At 52.8% G+C, this 18,704-nt stretch overlaps 2 protein-coding genes across 3 annotated transcripts; both read right to left on the bottom strand.

Annotated features, from left to right (window-relative positions):
- Positions 1 to 1,195: 1,195 nt before the first annotated feature.
- On the bottom strand, positions 1,196 to 10,832 carry LOC144737665 (uncharacterized). Its single transcript, XM_078620476.1, has 5 exons — positions 10,730 to 10,832; positions 9,619 to 9,815; positions 8,459 to 8,590; positions 6,778 to 7,002; positions 1,196 to 5,930 (listed from the first exon to the last, which is right to left on the bottom strand). Exons 2-5 carry the CDS (start codon positions 9,674 to 9,676, stop codon positions 5,023 to 5,025), a joined length of 1,323 nt encoding a protein of 440 aa, XP_078476602.1. The 5' UTR covers positions 9,677 to 9,815; positions 10,730 to 10,832; the 3' UTR covers positions 1,196 to 5,022.
- A 2,837-nt stretch (positions 10,833 to 13,669) lies between these two features.
- On the bottom strand, positions 13,670 to 18,462 carry LOC144737655 (uncharacterized). Of its 2 annotated transcripts, XM_078620444.1 has the most exons (4): positions 18,277 to 18,462; positions 16,418 to 16,717; positions 16,087 to 16,227; positions 13,670 to 15,545 (listed from the first exon to the last, which is right to left on the bottom strand). In XM_078620444.1, exons 2-4 carry the CDS (start codon positions 16,473 to 16,475, stop codon positions 14,074 to 14,076), a joined length of 1,671 nt encoding a protein of 556 aa, XP_078476570.1. In that variant the 5' UTR covers positions 16,476 to 16,717; positions 18,277 to 18,462; the 3' UTR covers positions 13,670 to 14,073. The 2 variants fall into 2 exon arrangements, with proteins under 2 accessions (XP_078476570.1, XP_078476571.1); XM_078620445.1 differs by having other exon boundaries at positions 16,418 to 18,462.
- Between the last annotated feature and the right edge of the window lie 242 nt (positions 18,463 to 18,704).

The following is an 18,704-nucleotide window of genomic DNA, read 5'->3' as shown; positions in this document are numbered from 1 at the left end:
CGATGGTTTCTGAAATGTCAAGTATTTTTGCACGCTGCTGAAGTGTCTTGCCGGTTCGTCGTAAACTCCCCATGCGTCCACTTTATTTCCGCGCGTGTTTTTACGTTTCGTTTACAAAATAATTGAACACAAAATGACCGCTCTTTCAAAGCGGGTCGTTATGGCCCACTCTGTAATGTGGGGAAAGGAAGGCAAGGGCCGAGGAGCAAAAGTAAAGTGGATCAGAATCCATTCGATCGTCGATTATCCGACTGCTTACAACATTATCCAGTGGTCCGGCAAAGCCCGCTCCAAAAGCTGCGACCCAGTCCAGCGATCGTTAAAACACACATCATGGTTGTTGAAATACGGGCGGCGTAGTGCTACGGACATCGCCCCACGCAAAGTCTTCTAGTTGGAGTGGTAAGTACGGTAGAGTAGATGCAGTCACCCGTTTTTTTTTTGACAGTATGCTATTTAGATTTGTAAGTTCGTGCCAATTTCATTGAAGAAGACCCCAGAGGGCCGGCCCAGGACAGGCTGCTGGCGGGACGACGTTGCTCGGTTGGCCTGGGAATGCCTGGGAATTCCCCAGGAAGAGCGAGATTCTGAGTGTAGTAGTGTATAGTGTAGTGCATAGTAGTGTATAGTAATGTATCGTGTAGCGTATTGTAATGTATAGTAGTGTATAGTATTGTATAGTGTAGTGTATAGTAGTGTATAGTGTATAATAGTGTAGCAGTGTATAGTAATGTGTAGTAGTGTATCGTGTAGTGTATAGTCGTGTATAACGTAGCAGTGTATAGTGTAGTAGTGTATAGTGTCGTAGTTTATAGTAATGTATTGTAGTGTATAGTAGTGTAGTGGTGTATAGTAGTGTAGTAGTGTGCAGTAATGTAAAGTAGTGCATAGTATTGTATAGTGTAGTGTGTAGTAATGTATACAGTAGTGTATCGTGTAGTGTATAGTGTAGTGTAGTAGTGTATAGTAATGTATAGTGTAGTGTATAGTGTAGTGTATAGTGATGTAGTAATGTACAGTAGTGTATAGTGTAGTGTATAGTGTATTGTATAGTGATGTAGTGCTGGAGTCTGTCGCCAAGGAAACAGAGGCGTGGACCGCCACCACTCAACACGTTGCGACCGCCACGACCCTCGCCAAGACAAGCGGATTGAGAAACCAACGAACAAAGACATTCATAAACTCCTTAAAAAAATGTTTTTTTAAACAACGGTTTTATTAACAACTTCCTTTAACTTACGGTCGTCGAGAAGTCCGTCAATGGCGCCTGAAACACGTGGCGCCTGCTTTTTGTGCGATTCCACAGTTTAGGGACCGCGGCGTTTTTGACCTACACAAATATATATAGCAATAATAAGGCGTCCATACAAAATGTAAATTGCGTTAAAGTAGCGAATTCATTGATGAATTGATGCCGATTTTGATACAGGCATTGCATTGTCACCGGATCTAAGTACGTGTGCAAAATGTGTAATTGATTGGACAACGGGAAGTGGACGAAATTTTGATTATGTTTTATTTTTTATTATTTTTTTACTTCCCTTCTACGTGACTTTACCGAAAGAACCAAGAAGATGAATCCCTGCAGTCACGAAAGCTTTAAATCGAAATTTAAGTAGAACCGTTGAAAGAAGTAATATTTAAAAAAAAATTTTAAAAACACGCTTTCATGAAATGTACCGTACTAGTAATGGAAGAACTCCACGACTCCAGGAAGTGGCCCCGAAGCTTGCCACAACGTAAGGGACCGTGGCCAACAGCCAACGTCAGTTGACCGTGGACAATGACACCAAAGCCGAAACATAACATTTCTTATGATAGAATATAGTATTGTCATCAGTATGCCATAAGTATACCAAGTTTGCAGTTGATACCACATTGGGAAGTGGGTTAAAATTGAGTTATAAGATTTGAGGATACGACAACAACAGAGTGAGTTAATAGAAAGCGTGTAATAAAAGCATTATACACGACACCCGAAACATTAAAGCCATGCAGGAAAGTGCAAAAATTAAGATATTCCTACGAATGATGATGAGTGATTAATTACACGCTGTGTAACAAAAACATTTTTTTTTGGTCCCTGGGTACAAAGTTTTATTTTCCAATTGCTTATGCCTCAAAAGTACAGAAAATGTCTATTATTCCCCACAAACTTTGCTTTTGTGACCAGGACAGTGATATTTTGAAATGTACCTTAGCTCAATGAGAACACGTGGTGTGCATTTGTGTCATTCCTTCACGGAAAGTCCTGGTCACAAAAGCAAAGTTTGTGGGGAATAATAGCCATGTTCTATACTTTTAGAAGCAATTAGAAAATAACACTTAGTACCCAGGAACAAAAATCGTGTTACATTGTGTAATCGTTGATCCACTGCATATATTGGACGTATCCAATGAGCTATAAAGCTCTTTAATCACAGATGTTGTCGAGTTCGGGGCACGGGGTCAGAACGTCACAACAACAGAACTCACAAACACGAAAGAAGTGCAAAGTGCAAGACAGGTAAACAATCACTCAGACACACACAGACATGCACAGACCGACACAGACACACACAATCACCCAGCCACACACAGACCTACACAATCACCCAGACACACACAGACACACACACACAATCACCCAGCCACACACAGACCTACACAATCACCCAGCCACACACAGACCTACACAATCACCCAGACACACACAGACCTACACAATCACCCAGACACACACAGACACACACAGACCTACACAGACACACACAATCACCCAGCCACACACAGACACACATACCTACACAAACACAAAGACCTACACAATCACCCAGACACAATCACCCAGACACACACAGACACACACATTCACCCAGACACATACAGACACACACAATCACACAGACACACACAATCACACAGACACACCCAGGCCTACACAGACACCTACACAGACACACACAATCACCCAGACACACACAGACACAATCACAAAGACACACACAGACACACACAATCACCCAGACACACAATCACAAAGACACACACAGACACAATCACAAAGACACACACGCATACACACACAGATACAAACACTAAACTAGGATGGGGGATGGTTGTGTGCGTGTCTGTGTATGGCTGGGTGATTTTCAGTGTATGTGTGTATCTGTGTGTTTCTGGGTGTGTCTGTGTGTGTAATTGTGTGTCTGTGTGTCTGGGTGATTGTTTAACTGCCTTGCACTTTGCACTCCTGTCGTGTTTGTGAGTTCTGTGTTGTTGTTGTGACGTTCTGACCCCGTGCCCCGAACTCAACATCTGTGATTAAAGCGCTTCATAGCTCATCGGATTCCTCCTCCAGTATAAAGACAAGATTCTGACCCCGATTCTTTGTCTCGGTCGCTATATACACACACACATCACCAGAATCGTGAAGTATTTGTTTTAAGTTTTTAAGAGGTCAAAATCGATCTTATTCTTCTCTCGTTCAATCACTAAAACTTCTTTCATTCTTTACCTTATTCAATCGCCAGGCTCCTGTCACGGATTGCAGGCCCAGCTGTTGCTAGGGACGCCGTTGCTAGGAACGGCCGTTTGCTTGGGACGCCGTTGCTAAGTGACGCCGTTGCCAGGGACGGCCGTTTGCTTGGGACGCCGTTGCTAAGTGACGCCGTTGCCAGGGACGGCCGTTTGCTTGGGACGCCGTTGCTAAGTGACGCCGTTGCCAGGGACGGCCGTTTGCTTGGGACGCCGTTGCTAAGTGACGCCGTTGCCAGGTGACGCCCGTTGCTATGTTGTCAGTTGGTCTCCGCGGCCAGCATGAGCGCGTTTGATTTTGTAACGCGGATAAGCACGCTCGTGCCAGGCCCTTATTGAATGTTGTAGTCCACATTAGCGCGTTGTTTTTTGCTGCCAAATGGAGAGACTTTGTGGTGTTGTGTGGGTGAGTTGGGTTGGGTTTGCATGCCACATTTGAACTTTTGATTTAACGTCGTTTACAGCAAAGAGCGATGTCCACACACTAAAACAATCTCCACGTGTATCTTCGTCGGGGTTGCTTTAACTTCTAATAATAATAATGGTGATTACTATTAAAACAGCAAGCGCGACTCGCCGCATTCAGAGGGAGAGGGATGTTGTTGCAGCGTCAGTCTTTAAACGGGGAAAAAAGTGTCGTCAACTTTCCTCCGAATTAAAATGGCATCGCTCTACACGCTGCATACGTGTGGAGCACTGTACACGTGGCCACCCGTGTACTGTACAAGGGGTTATCCGTGTACAGTGCACGTGGGTATCCGTGTACAGTACACGCGTTTATTCGTGTAGTGCGAGCGGTTATCCGTGTACAGTGTGAGCGGTTATCCGTGTACTGTACACGCGGTTATCCGTGTGTAAAGTACACGCGGTTATCCGTGTGTACTGTACACGCGGTTATCCGTGTACAGTACACGTGGTTATCCGTGTGTACAGTACACGCGGTTATCCGTGTGTACAGTACACGCGGTTATTCGTGTACGGTACGCGCGGTTATCCGTGTACAGTACACGCGGTTATCCGTGTACAGAGCACGTGGTTATCAGTGTACAGTACACGCGGTTATTCGTGTACAGTACACGCGGTTATCCGACGATCCACGTCACCCCGTTGTTGTCGTCGTCTTTCGCAGGCTCCGGGTGCAAGAAACGCCCCGGGCCGAAGCCGCTTTCGGTGTGTCCAGTACTAGCAGGTGGTGGTGCTGGTGGATGTGATAATGAGACATCGGTTCCATGTTGGAGTCTGACGCCGCCGAATTCCGTCGCAAGGGAACGGTTCTTGTAAGCCGCCGGGCACGGGCGGTGGGGGGGTGGAGCTTTATTGGTCGGATCTCGATAAATACATCGATCACTGGCACGTCAATAAATAATAACGCCTTGGTTCAACGTGACGAGCTTCGTCGGGGGGCGTGGGAGGCGAGGGGGGCGGACGGGGGCAAGGGGGGCGAGGGGAGGGAGGGGGGCAAGGGGGGTGAGGGGGGATCGAACCACGGATCGAAGGTCTCTTTCTCTATTTGGTCAACGCTTCTCCGTTCGCCCCCCCGCCCGGCGATCTCTCCTTCTCGGCGGCCATGCCGACCAGCGACCGCAGCAGCGCCAGCTGCACCGGCCGAGCCTCGGGCTGCCGCTCCAGCCAGCGCAGCGCCCTCCGGAGGCACTCGCCGGCTTCGGCGTGCGAGACGCCGCAGCCGGGGCTCTCCGCCACCTCGTCCTCCTCCTCCTCCTCCTCGCCATTGAAGTCCTCCTCCACGCCCCCCTCCTCCTCCTCGTCCATTGCCGCACGCCCCGACGCTTCGGTCTCCGTCACCAGGGCGTCGATGTCCTCGTCCGCCAGGATGCGGTAGCCGGGCTCGCCTCCGTCGCAACGCGTCCACTCCTCCTCCGCCTCGGCAGCCGCCGCGGCAGCGGCCGCAGCAGCGGCGGCAGCGGCGGCAGTGAGCCGCCCGCCCTGAGCGCAGCAGAGCTGCCGTATGCCGTGGCGCTGCTGGAAGCGCTTCAGCCAGCCGGTCGACGCCTTGAAGTCGGGGTCGCCGCCCAGGATGGCGTTGAGCTGCTTGGCCTTGTCGCTCACGATGGGGCCGGACACGGGCAGGCCCTCGCTCTGCCTCTGCACGAGCCACGTGAAGACGGCGCTGTCCAGCTGGTGGTCCTGGGCGCCGCGCATGATCTTCCTCTGCCTGCAGGAGGTGAAGGACTCCGTGGACTCGACGAACGACTTGAGGCTCGCCTCCGCCTTCTTGATGGACGTGACGGTGCTCTTGCCGATGCCGAAGTCGGCCGCGATCCTCTCCCTCGTGTGGCCCGTTTCGATGCGCGAGAGGATCTCGAACTTCTGTTCGATGGTCAGCACGACACGCTTCCTCTTCGCCGCGGCCGCCGCCGCCACCGCCGCCGAGAACGCCAGGCCCGCCGAGTAACCTTGTTTTGTAAAAGGGGGGGCCGCGTGGGAGGCAGAGGGAGGGGAGGGGAGGGAGGGGAGGGAGGGAGGGAGGGGAGGGAGGGAGGGGAGGGAGGGGAGGGAGGGGAGGAGAGAGGGAGGGAGGGAGGGGAGGGAGGGAGGGAGGGAGGGGAGGGAGGGGAGGGAGGGGAGGGAGGGGAGGGAGGGGAGGGAGGGGAGGGAGGGGAGGGGAGGTGAGGGGAGGGAGGGGACGGGAGGGGACGGGAGGGAGGGAGACACAATCAACGGTTTCGCAATAAGCGACCCAGAATACGAATGAAGCCGAGAGCGCGGACTGCGAGCGACGTTTCCCGTAGTCGGCCGAACCTCCCGCACCCCCGGCCCTCAACCTCCCACGCAGCCGATTGGTCGACCGTCGACCGAATCGGGGCCAGGGCACGCGGCTGGTGCGGCCACCCGATGCACCGATGGCGGCCACCGAAGATCTGGGCAGGCGTGGCGAGCGCTCACGAATCCCAAACCAATCGACTGCCGTCACGAACGCTCCGCCGCCGCCGCCTTCACTCATTTTAAAGGAGCAATGGACGAGATCCACTCACAATTGAGTGGTGGATGGTGAACATGAAAAAAAATGACGCCTTTAATCCGCCGCTATTCTATCCGCACCTTCCCATACATCGCCCCTACCGCACCGCTCCCACGCCCCTACCACGCCCCTACCAAGCTCCGACCACGCCCCTACCAAGCTCCGACCACGCCCCTACCACGCCCCTACCAAGCCCCTACCAAGCTCCTACCAAGCTCCGACCACGCCCCTACCACGCCCCTACCAAGCTCCAACCACGCCCCTACCACGCCCCGACTTACCGTCGCCGTCATCCTCCACCACAACCTCGATCTCCGCTGCGTCCGAAGGAGCCGAAGCAGCAGCAGCAATGGCAGCAGCTCGGTCTCCCCACGGTAGCCGCAGTGCCTCTCCGCGCTTCCCAGCACGGCCACCGTCATCGTCGGTGGCCGGACTCTCCGGGGCTCCCCCGTCGCTCGCGACGTTCTCCTCCTCCTCCTCCTTGATCCGAACCTCGGCTCCGCGAGCTGAGAGAGAGAGAGACGCGAAACGTCACTCAGCGTTGAGCCGCGCGAGCGTACAAACGTTGCATCATTAAACCCCCCGGCGCCGCCGCTGACCGTGTCGCTTTAGAACTGCGCGAGAGTCCTTGCGGCACGGTCAGCGACGAGGGGATCGTCAGAGGCTCCGTCGTCTGAGGAGGGGCGGTCACTTGTCTGGCGAGATGCTGCAGATGTAGATGCCACTGGTTCTTCACGATCTACAGATGTAGATGCCACTGGTTCTTCATGTTCTACAGATGTAGATGCTACTGGTTCTTCACGTTCTACAGATGTAGATGCCACTGGTTCTTCACGTTCTGCAGATGTAGATGCCACTGGTTCTTCACGTTCTGCAGATGTAGATGCCACTGGTTCTTCGCGTTCTGTAGATGTAGATGCCACTGGTTCTTCACGTTCTGCAGATGTAGATGCCACTGGTTCTTCACGTTCTGCAGATGTAGATGCCACTGGTTCTTCACGTTCTGCAGATGTAGATGCCACTGGTTCTTCACGTTACGCAGATGTAGATGCCACTGGTTCTTCACGTTACGCAGATGCCACTGGTTCTTCATGTTCTGCAGATGTAGATGCCACCACCGCCATCTATCGTGCCGCAGTCGAACTTACGACTCTCGGTCCGAACAGGCATCTGTTGCCATGACCTCTCCGCACCGCTAATCTTCTCCACAATATCTATTTTAAACTAAGGCCTCACCAAGCTACTGTGTAGCTCGTCTGACTGGCACAAATGATAGCAGCTCATCGAAGTGGCTGATATCATCATCATCATCACGTGGAAATTTATAGCAGCGGCCAAATGCTCTAAATGCGTGACGTTCATTCTAAATGTTGGAGGGAAAACCAGACGACCTGGAGACAAAACCATGCAACCACAGCCAAAAAGTGTAAAAAAAACACCTAATCTTAATTTTCATCCAGTTTCTAGTTTTTTGTATAGGCTATAGACAGTTCTGTCTGTTTAACAGGTAGGCTTGGGTTAGACCGCGTAAATATATAAATGTGTCGTTAAAACCCACCACCACCCGACACAGCCAACTTGTAAAAGTTGTCACGTAAACAGAACGTGCCAATTCGTCACGAGTACAGCATGAGTGTGTAGTGTATAGTAGTGTAGTGTATAGTGTAGTGTATAGTAGTGTATAGTGTAGTGTATAGTAGTGTAGTGTATAGTAGTGTAGTGTATAGTGTAGTGTATTAGTACAGCACACCGGTGCGTTGGAGAGCCAAGCAACAACATTTACAATCTGAGTACAACATTTCACCAGTAATCACAACCAGCTTCATCAGGCGACAGCCAGATCTGCCTTCTCCGCCAAGTCACGGACCACCGACACGTCCGTCGTTGCCTCCTTTTCCAGACGCCACCTACCGACAGGAATTCAACTTCCCACCTTTCACGCGGAGAGGCATCCCGACTCACCGCCGTCGTCACCGTGGTCGCAGGGGGCGTCTTCTTCCCTCTCCGTTTTCACCGGCCGCCACCCCTCGTGCCCAGACCCCGCTTCGTCCGTTTGCTCAGCACACGGCTCCGGAGGCGAGGGCCCCGCCCGGCCTGTCCCATTGTGCAACGGCAACAGAGCGAGGAGACTCCGGCTGATGCCGCCCGTCATGCGATTGGATCGCGAACGAACAACGCGGATCACCCCCCCCTTACACAGTCGCAAATAGGATGGATGATTGTGGTTGAGATTTAAATGATCAGGGCGTGTAGTGCAGCACATAGTGTATAGTGTAGTGTGCCAACCACGCACTGATTAGCGCGGTTGGCACACTATACACTACACTATACGGTGCACACTACATACTACACTACAAACTACACTATACTATACACTACACTATACACTACTTGTACACTACACGACTATACACTACACTATACACGACACTACTATACTATACACTACTATACACTACACTGGTAGGAACCTCCTGGTTACACCAGCCCACAGGGGATTATTGTGTCTGTCCGTCGTGCATGGGAGGGGTGGGGCTGGGTGGAGAGGGGAGGTTGGGGAGGGGCTGGGTGGGGAGGGGAGGGTGGGGAGTGGCTGGGTGGGGAGGGTGGGGCTGGGTGAGGGGTGGGAGGGGTGGGGCTGGGTGGGGAGGTGCTGGTCACCCCGTGGTGCCCTTATAAAACTCAACGTTTAACCTACTCACGCCGGCTTGTGCCCGCCCTCACAGTCGGCCATATTTGAGGAATACACCACGCCGCCGTTGACCCTGGCCATTGACCGAGCAACCCAACGTTCCTACCAGCTCCCTCCGCAGGAATGTGTTATAGACTACAGTACTATACCCTACATACTATACACTACACCGCACCTCCGAATAATAAGGCTATGGGTCTCTATGTAATGAGGCTACGGGTCTCTCTGTAATGAGGCTGTGTCTCTGTGTGATGTTGATTCTAAAATGCGGAGGGGCAAAACCGGAGGAAGACCCGGAGACAAATCCACACGACCACGGGGACAGCGAGAGAAGAGAGACGCAGACTCCAAATATGTGGCAGCAAGCCGGGTACGTAACCACCACCACGGCCGCTAGCGCCAGGCTAGGTGCACCTAGAGGACTACTCACCGGTAGCAGCAGCGGCAGCGTCTCGGCGTGGCTCGTCGGCCCCTCTACGACGCGACATCTCACGGCCGGGAGGATCTCCTCCTGCCGCCTCCCTCGCTCCGTGAGGCCGGAGTCTCGGGGTCGGAGGAGCCTCGCCCGCGCGCTCGCTCAGACGTGCTCGCGCGATGGAGAAAAATCGGGATTGAACCCACGGCCTCCTGCAGACCAGGCGAGGTGGTTAACATCTCACCACGGGAAGAAAGACACACAGACTCCAAATATACAGTAGCAGGCATCGTCGGGGTCGGGATCGAACCCACGACCTCCTGCATACCCGGCGAGGTAGTCAACATCTAGCTCCACACAAATATATAGCAGCAGGCATCGTCAGGATCTGGATCGAACCCACGACCTCCTGTACACCCGGCGAGGTAGTTAACATCTCCTGGCCACAGCAGAGACCCGGAGGGCTCCTCTCGGATCAACTTTGAGGGGCGTGGATTCACAATGGCCAATTGGGACGAGGATCGGGAAGAGGAGGAAGTGGTTGGATCTTGAGGAGGATGGGGAAGAAGATTGGGAAGGAGATCGGGGGGAGGAGGAGGATCTGGAGGAGGATCGAGAGGATGATTAAGAAGAGGATGAGGAGGAGCAAAAGGAGGAAGAAGTGGAGGAGGAGCAAGAGGGGGATGAACAGGATGAGGAGGAGCAAGAGGATGAGGAGGAGGAAGAGAAGGAGCAGCAAGAGGATGATTAAGAGGAGGATGAAGAGGATGAGGAGGAGCAAGAGGAGGAAGAAGTGGAGGAGTAAGAGGAGGAGGAGCAAGAGGATGAGGAGGAGGATGATTAAGAGGAAGAGGAGTAAGAGAAGGAGGAGCAAGAGGATGAGGATGATTAAGAGGATGAGGAGGAGCAAGAGGAGGATTAAAAGGATGATTAAGAAGAGGATGAGGAAGAGGAGGAAGAAGTGGAGGAGCAATAGGAGAAGAGGATGAGGAGGAGCAAGAGGATGAGGAAGTGGAGGAAGAGGATGAGGAGGAGCAAGAGGATGAGGAGGAGGATGATTAAGAGGAGGAGGAGGATGAGGATGATTAAGAGGAGGAAGAGGAGGAGGCTCGGGAGGGTCGCGAACCTGGCTCCGGGGGGGGCGGGGGCCCTAGGAGCAGCTGGCGGCTTCCCCCCCGCACGGAGCGGGGACCTCCCCGCGGGAGACGGAGCGCGCCCTGGGGGGCGGGGCGGGGGGCGCAACGTGGGGGGAGGGGGTGGTGGGGGGAGGGTGGTGGGAAACGAGAGTGGATGTTACAACAACCACGACTCAACACGGAACGATGGATGCGAGCCAAGCCGAAGCACTGACACGCTGCACGCTGTTGTTGTTACTATCCCTGTGGGTCTCTGTGTATATCTGTGGGTCTTTATGGGACTCTATGTATCTCTATGGGTCTCTATGTATCTCTGTGGGTCTTTATGTATCTTTATGGGACTCTATGTATCTGTATAGGTCTCTATTTATGAGTCTCTATGTATCTCTATGAGATTCTATTGGTCTCTGTCTATCTCTATGGGTCTCTATGTATCCCTGTGGGTCTTTATGTATATCTGTTGGTCTCTATGGGACTCTATGTATCTCTGTGGGTGTTTATGGGACTCTATGTATATCTATAGGGCTCTATGTATCTCTATGGGTCTCTATGTATCTCTATCTATATGGGTCTCTATGTATATCTATAGGGTTCTATGTATGTCTATGGGTATCGTCTATCTCTATGGGTCCCTATCTCTATGGGTCTCTGTCAGTGCCCTACCTTATCATAGCCCAAACAAATAGACGAACGTTTTTGTTTTGCCCGTATTGAATCAGCTGTACTCCGTATGGACGTGTGGTATTCTTTGAGTCATCGGCAAGTCCACTCAGCTCCACATCCTCCTGTAGACCTGTACCACATCACTCCATCTCTTCTCTAGCCCGTGTCACTCACTCACTCACTCGCCCACTCACTCACCCACACACCAACTCACTCACCCACTCACTCACTCACCCACCCACTCACACACACACCCACTCACTCACCCATCACTCCATCACCTCTCCAGCCCATGCCGCGCCCGTTTAGCCCCCTCTTTCTGGCCGACCAAAAGCTGTTGAGGCATGCGGTGGCTGGGCATGCTGGCTACATAACCCAGCCAACATCCACACCCACCCAACCCACACTCGAGAATATTAAAAGCTCCCCACCACGCCAGGCCACGGTCGCAAACCAGCTCTGGTGCAGGCCAACCAGTTTCAAAAGACGCTGCAGCACGAGCCCTTCGTGCAGACGTGGCGATGCCTTGCAGTTGCATCTGTAGTGATGGGTTTCACGACGGTGGAGACGAACGTTTGGGGCAACACGTTTATTAACACACAGCTACGATACAGCGCGTAGCGAACCCCTAACACTTGAAGGGGTTCCGGCCCCTTCACCCGCTGCCTAAGGAGCTACCGCCTCCGGACTGACGTGCCCCACTACTGGGGCCACGGTCTCTGGGTCCTCTGACTAGGGGTGACCTAGGCGAGACCACTGGCCCACTCAGACCCGGCCCTTACAAGGACGGCGGGTCAGGCGAGTTCCAGGGTCCTGGCTAGCTGGGCTTCAGTCTTCAACTGGCACCGGACCCGTCCAGAGGTCCGGCTTTTATACAGCTCCCAGGCGTGTCAGCCCCTGGCTACGCCTTCCTTCCAGAGAGTTCCAGGGGTGGGGTCTCGGGGGATACCAGGAAACCCCGTAGCCCCCTCCTGCTTTGGGGTTGGGGAACGTAGCGACCCCTCTGCCGGTGCGAGGTACTGCCCCTGATGGGCCCTGTCTGCTACTGCAGGTAAGTGCCCGCAGCCCATTTACAGCGCTACACATCTACGTTGAGCTGCTTTCGCACCGTAAATAACCAACCGTGCTAGTCGGAAGTGCGCTGTCGTGTATAGTGTATAGTGCAGTGCAGTGTATAGTGTAGTGTATAGTGTAGTGTATAGTGTATGTATGTTTAACTTCTTTCGCAGCATACGTTGCCTGGTCCAAGTGTCTCTAGACCAGGGGTGGGCAACCTGCTGTCCTGTGAGGGGGGTGGGGTCTGACTTTTTGTGACGCCGTGTGACGAGGGGGGGGGGGTCAGAAATCGTCCAAAATCGCGTGACGTCATTTATGGACGGCCCCCAGCCAGGTCGCTTCTGAAAAATAGTTACAAAGCAGCTAGTAAAACAAAAAAGTGAAATTTTCAATAGTTTAGAAAGATCACCTTGCAGACAATCAGACAGCCAACGAATTCGACTTACTTAAAAAAACACAAAAGCTCTCCTTCACGCGAGACGTTATCTCGCTCGTCCGCTACGCAGGAAGTCGTGGGTTCGATCCCGGACCCTGATGACACCTGCTGCTGTATAGTCGTCGTGTTCTCTATCTCTGCCCGGGGTGGTCGAGTGGATTGTTCTCCGGGTCTCTCCGCTTTTCCCCCCTCCATATTTAGGAACAACATCACGCGTTTAGATTGTTTGGCTGCTGCCATCTGACCTTATCTTGACGGAATTCATATAGCGCCTTGACCAAGGCACGTTACAGATAATTAACAAATGTAACGGTGGAGACGAGGTTAATCAAATAGAAGGCAAGAAGCAATGGGGGGGAAAAAAAATCTGCGATGTCTGAATTTGGTGAAAGCCAAATGGATGACAGGAAATGATGAATGGATTGAATGAATGGTGTTAATGAGTGGGAGCCATATAATGAGAATAATTAATTATTCTCAAAGTAAATGATGATGAATGGATTGAATGAATGGTGTTAATGAGTGAGAGCCATATATTTAGAATTCATTATTCTCAATCTTGATTTGAAGCTTTCGTGACTGCAGGAATCCATACTATTTGGTTCTTTTGGTAAAGTCACGTAGTTAGAAATAAAATACAACAAATCACGACGTTTCGATTGCAACATAAGCAATCATCATCAGGTGGGAGAGGTCGCCCTCTCCCCCCCGAGCGCTCACGCAGCGCTCTCCTCCCCCCCCCCTCTCTCTCTCCACCCTTGCCCCTCCCCCCTTTCTTACCTATATAAGCAGCCACCACCACCACCGGCGGCTCGAATACAGAAAAACCGTTTTGGCAGGTATGCGAAGAACCTCCACGACGATAAGAAGTCCACCGAAGCACGATGGAGGGAAGCCTTGGGGCAAAACAACCAACCCTGTTGCAGAAATCCATCGTCAGCGATCCTCACAATCCTCCAACGAGGGATCTGACCTGCCGAGGGAGATCTCGACATCAATTTGTAATCTGTTGCAATTCCCAAAAATGCTATCAGAAAGAAGAAGACTATCCGAGCCTCTATTGCCTCCAGTAGTTTTACTTCCCCCCAACGTCCGTTACCCTTCTCTACATCTGTCACACCTCAAGAAATCAAGGATTTAAAGCGGAGCTATTGAACGTTAAACGGTTCGTACTTGGATTCAAGACTCGTAGTGATTAAGACACTTGATGTGAAAGTTAAGGTTCGCCGGATCTACAAAGTTTCTCCCGCACACGAAGCACTTGTACGGCTTCTGCAGGTTGTGGGTCTTCATGTGGCGATCACGAGCCGAAGTGGTCACAAAGAACTTCTCGCATATTGGGCACTGGTGCGGCTTCTCGCCCGTGTGAGTCATCGTGTGGTTCCTCAGCGCTGACAAGTGTACGAACTCCTTCTCGCACAACGCGCACTTGTGCGGCTTCTCATCCGAGTGGGACATCTTGTGACTCTTCAGCGTCGACAAATGCGTGAAAGTCTTCTCACACGAATCACACTTGTGCTTCTCGCCCGTGTGGGTCTTCGCGTGATTCTTAAGCGACTTCGCCTCAATGAAACACTTGTCGCACACGGGGCACCGGTGGGGCTTCTCGCCCGTGTGGATCTTCGTGTGGCTCCTGAGGTTGGAGAGGTGCGCGAAGGTCTTCCCGCACGTCGCGCACTCGTGCGGCCTCTCACCCGTGTGGATCAGGAGGTGGCTCTTGAGCGTCGACGAGTCCGTGAAGGCCTTGCCGCACACGGAGCACTTGTGCGGCTTCTCGTCCGTGTGCTTCATCATGTGCCTCTTGAGAGCAGACGGCTGCACGAAGCCCATCTGGCACAACAGACACCTGTACGGCTTCTCTCCCGTGTGGCTCATCATGTGATTCTTAAGCGACTTCGCCTCCGCGAAGCCTTTTTCGCACACGGGGCAGCGGTGCGGCTTCTCATCCGTGTGGATCTTGACGTGGCTCCTGAGGTTGGAGAGGTGCGCGAAGGCCTTGCCGCACGTCGGGCACTCGTGCGGCTTCTCGCCCGTGTGGATCAGGAGGTGGCTCTTGAGCGTCGACGAGTCGGTGAAGGCCTTGCCGCACTCCGAGCACCAGTGCGGCCTCTCGTCCGTGTGCTTCATCATGTGCCTCTTGAGGGCGGAAGACTGGATGAAGCTGTGCTCGCACAACGGACACTTGTGCGGCTTCTCCCCCGTGTGGATCATTGCGTGGCTCTTGAGGGCCGACGACTTTCGGAAACCCTTCCCGCACACGGAGCACTCGAGAGGCCGCTCTCCGGTGTGTGTCATCGTGTGGCTCTTGAGGCGCGACGGGCAGGAGAATCCCTTGCCGCACAGGGAGCACCGGTGGGACATCTTTTCGTCGCGGGCCTTCTGGTCGATCGGTGAATTCTTACGGCTCCTGTCGTCCTCCAGGACCACCTCAATCTCCGCCACGTCCGACGAAGTCGCCCCATCTCTTCGCGGGATCCATGATTCTCGCCAAAGCCTCCCTCTGGAGCCACCGGTCTGTTCAACGTGACCATCGTCTTCATCAGAATGAAGGTCTCGTTCATCAGATTGAAGGTCTTCTTCTCCGCTGCTTGGGTCCTCTCCTTCAGACTGAGAGTCTTCTTCTTCTTTCAAATGAATGTCAGGGTCTTGACCTAGGAGACGAAACATTAAGAGTTGAGCTCTGTACAAATGTACGCACGAGACAACATTGTTCACGATGTATGTGCGTGTGTGTTGAACTTCTTTCACACATTTTTCACACGGTACATAGCCGACCGTGCTCTAAAGCAATAAACTGAACACAACAACAAGCAGTTCGAAGTAAATTCGTTTTCAATCTCGATTATTTCAAAGTGCACGTGTAAGTCTGTGGGTCCCCGTGCGAGTCTATGGTTTCTCTCCATGCGCGTCTACGTGCGTGCGCGTTGAACTACTTTCGCACCGCCGTACGGAGCCGACCATGCTCGTCGGAGGTGAGGGGGAAGGACAACAAACTAAACACAAAAAGAATGTTCTAAAGAAATGAGCTTTTACGTTTAGAAAAGTTTTCAATGCGCACGCAGCATGATGGATTGTGAGGAAATGAACAGGGCAACGTTATTTTCCGTTGCCAGAGCCGAAAAGCTTTCAGATGATGAAATAGTTGCTCAAAGTTCAGCCCCCAGAAGGATGTGAACAGGGGAGGTCACTCACCGTCATCAGCGTCGTCTCTTTCCACCTTTACGGGTGGCCACATCCCACCGCCCGGCTCCTCCTCCTCCTCCTCTCGCTTCACGAGCGGCTCCACGGGTAGAGAAGGGAACACCTCCACCTCCTCCACCTCCTCCACATCTCCTGTCCCAAGAGGAACCCAGTGCAGTGAGAGACTCAAGCACCGCCGCTGCTTCTCTCCGTGAGGTTGCAGCGGGAAGGAAGCAAACGCAGAGACAGCGCCCAGCAACAAGCGCCGCTCGCTAGCGGGGACCGTCACTACCACCACCACGGCCGCTAGCGCCAGGCTAGGTGCAGCTAGAGGACTACTCACCAGCAGCAGCAGCAGCAGGAGCCTGTCCTCGTGATCCGTCGTCCCCTCTACGCGACATCTCACAGCCGAGAGGATCTCCTCCTGCAGATCCCTTGCTCGGTCAGCCCGGAGTCTTCGGTGTGTATGATACGTTTGTATAGTGTAGTGTATAGCAGTGTATAGTAGTGTATAGTGTAGTGTATAGTGTAGTGTATAGTAGTGTATAGTGTAGTGTATAGTGTATAGAAGTGTAGTATGTAGTATGTATGCTGAACTTATTTTGCACCGTACGTAGCCAACGGTGCTAATCGGAGGTGCGGTCTGAGAATGACACGAGACTCGTGGTCAAGAGTGATGCACTGATCTGGTCGCTGACACAAATGCTAAGATCATTGCTATCTTGTCCTATTAATCCCAAGAATCTCATAACTTATCCCCCTTATTACCACCTCTGGTAAGCCCTCGTTATAACGCGGAACATGTACACCTACACACACTGATACACACACCGACACACACACAACAACCGCCAATTCACCACTAAGTGGCGGTGATGTCACCACGACGCTTGCGCCAGACTATGTGCACGTTGAGGCCACGTGAAGTGTCGAACGCCGGTTGGGAGGAGATCACGGGGCAGACCCAGGTACCACTGGTCGACTGAGACGACTGGCTGATACACCACCTGTGCCCCCTACTGTACCAACTTGCTGTGCTTTAGCCACCCGGCGCTCCGCTCGTTGTTGTGAGCGTCGCTCCTCCGCTGTTGCTGCAAGGCGACTGCCTCCAACTTGCCCAGTAGCAGTGTCCTTCACGAGCCTCCTCCACAGAGGCCGATCTTGACATCGCTGGTACCAGTCATCGGCAAGTCCACTCAGCTCCACATCCTCCTGGACCACATCAGCTCCATCTCTTCTCTAGCCAGTGCCGAGCCCGTTTAGCCCTCTCTATCCGGCCAAACAAGAGCTGTTTAGGAATGCGGTGGCTGGGCATGCGGGCTACATGACCCAGCCAACGCAGCCTTGCCTGCCAGAGGAGCTCACCGATGGGACTTTGTCCAGATCTTTCAAGGATTTGTGAGCTCCTCACACAATCCAGCCTGGTTAAATCCAGGATGGATCGTAGGCAGGCCAGCCTAAATGTTTCTAACCGGCGAAGATGTTCCATTAGGGGGGTCCACGTTTCGCAAGCGTAGAGAAGCGAGGGAATGACCATGGCCGAGAAGACCCGAAGCTTCGTGCGGAGCGACAGACCAGGTAGCTTTCACACAGCGTTACACAACCGATGAAAATATATTTCTGCCTTACTGATTCGGAGTGAGACCTCTGTTGTTGAACCGGAGCCCGGTTATAAGCACACTGCCAAGGTATGGGAAACTCTCCACTTTCTCCACAACTGCCCCATCACCGATTGGGAGTTGTGGGGGTGGAGTGTCCGATGGTACAAAATACCCAGGCAGGTGCTTAGTTTTGGTGGGGCTGATGGTAAGGCCCCACCTCTTATTGGCACGCTCCAGTTTCAGCAGCTGCGCCTCCAACTCCTCCTCTGAATGAGCAGCACGTACACACACACACACACCTACACACACACACCACACACCTGCACACACCTACATACACTCACCTACACACACCGGCACACACACCTACACACAACCGCCATTCGCCAGTAAGTGGCGGTGACGTCACCACGACGCTTGTGCCAGGCCATGTGCACCTTGAGGCCACACACAAACCTACACACACACACCTACACACACACACCTTAAACACACACCTACACACACACACTTACACACACACACTTACACACACCTTAAACACACACCTACACACACACACTTACACACACCTACACACACACACACTACACACACACACCTTACACACGACCTCCTGTACACCAGGCGAGGCAGTGAACATCTCCCGGATCACACCGCGGGAGAGAGGCGGAGCGCGAAACGTCGAACGCGGAGCGTGGCTGAGTGGGTGGGTGGGGGTCTACAACTGGCAAGTGAATGCACAGCCAAGACGGAGCACTCGAAACGCCGCCATCACCACCACCACTACTCCACTTTGACGGGGGGGGGGGGAGACTTTTCGGGCAACGACCCTTCGTCATGGCCGGCTCAGAGACTCGTCACCTCCTGAATTCCCTCCCCCATTTCGTAGCCCCGCCCCTCCCTTTTTATAAGTGGCACCGCCCACTCCTCCAATCGGTCTTAATTTTAGAACTTTCGTGACTGCAGGAATTATTATTTGTTTCTTTCGGTTAAGTCACGTCTAAAGATAAAATAATAAATTAAATT

This window comes from Lampetra planeri, chromosome 72 (genome assembly GCF_965212315.1).
Source record: "Lampetra planeri chromosome 72, kcLamPlan1.2.h2, whole genome shotgun sequence".
NCBI classification, from domain to species: Eukaryota; Metazoa; Chordata; class Hyperoartia; order Petromyzontiformes; family Petromyzontidae; genus Lampetra; species Lampetra planeri.
This window is presented reverse-complemented; position numbering and strand designations above follow the sequence as displayed.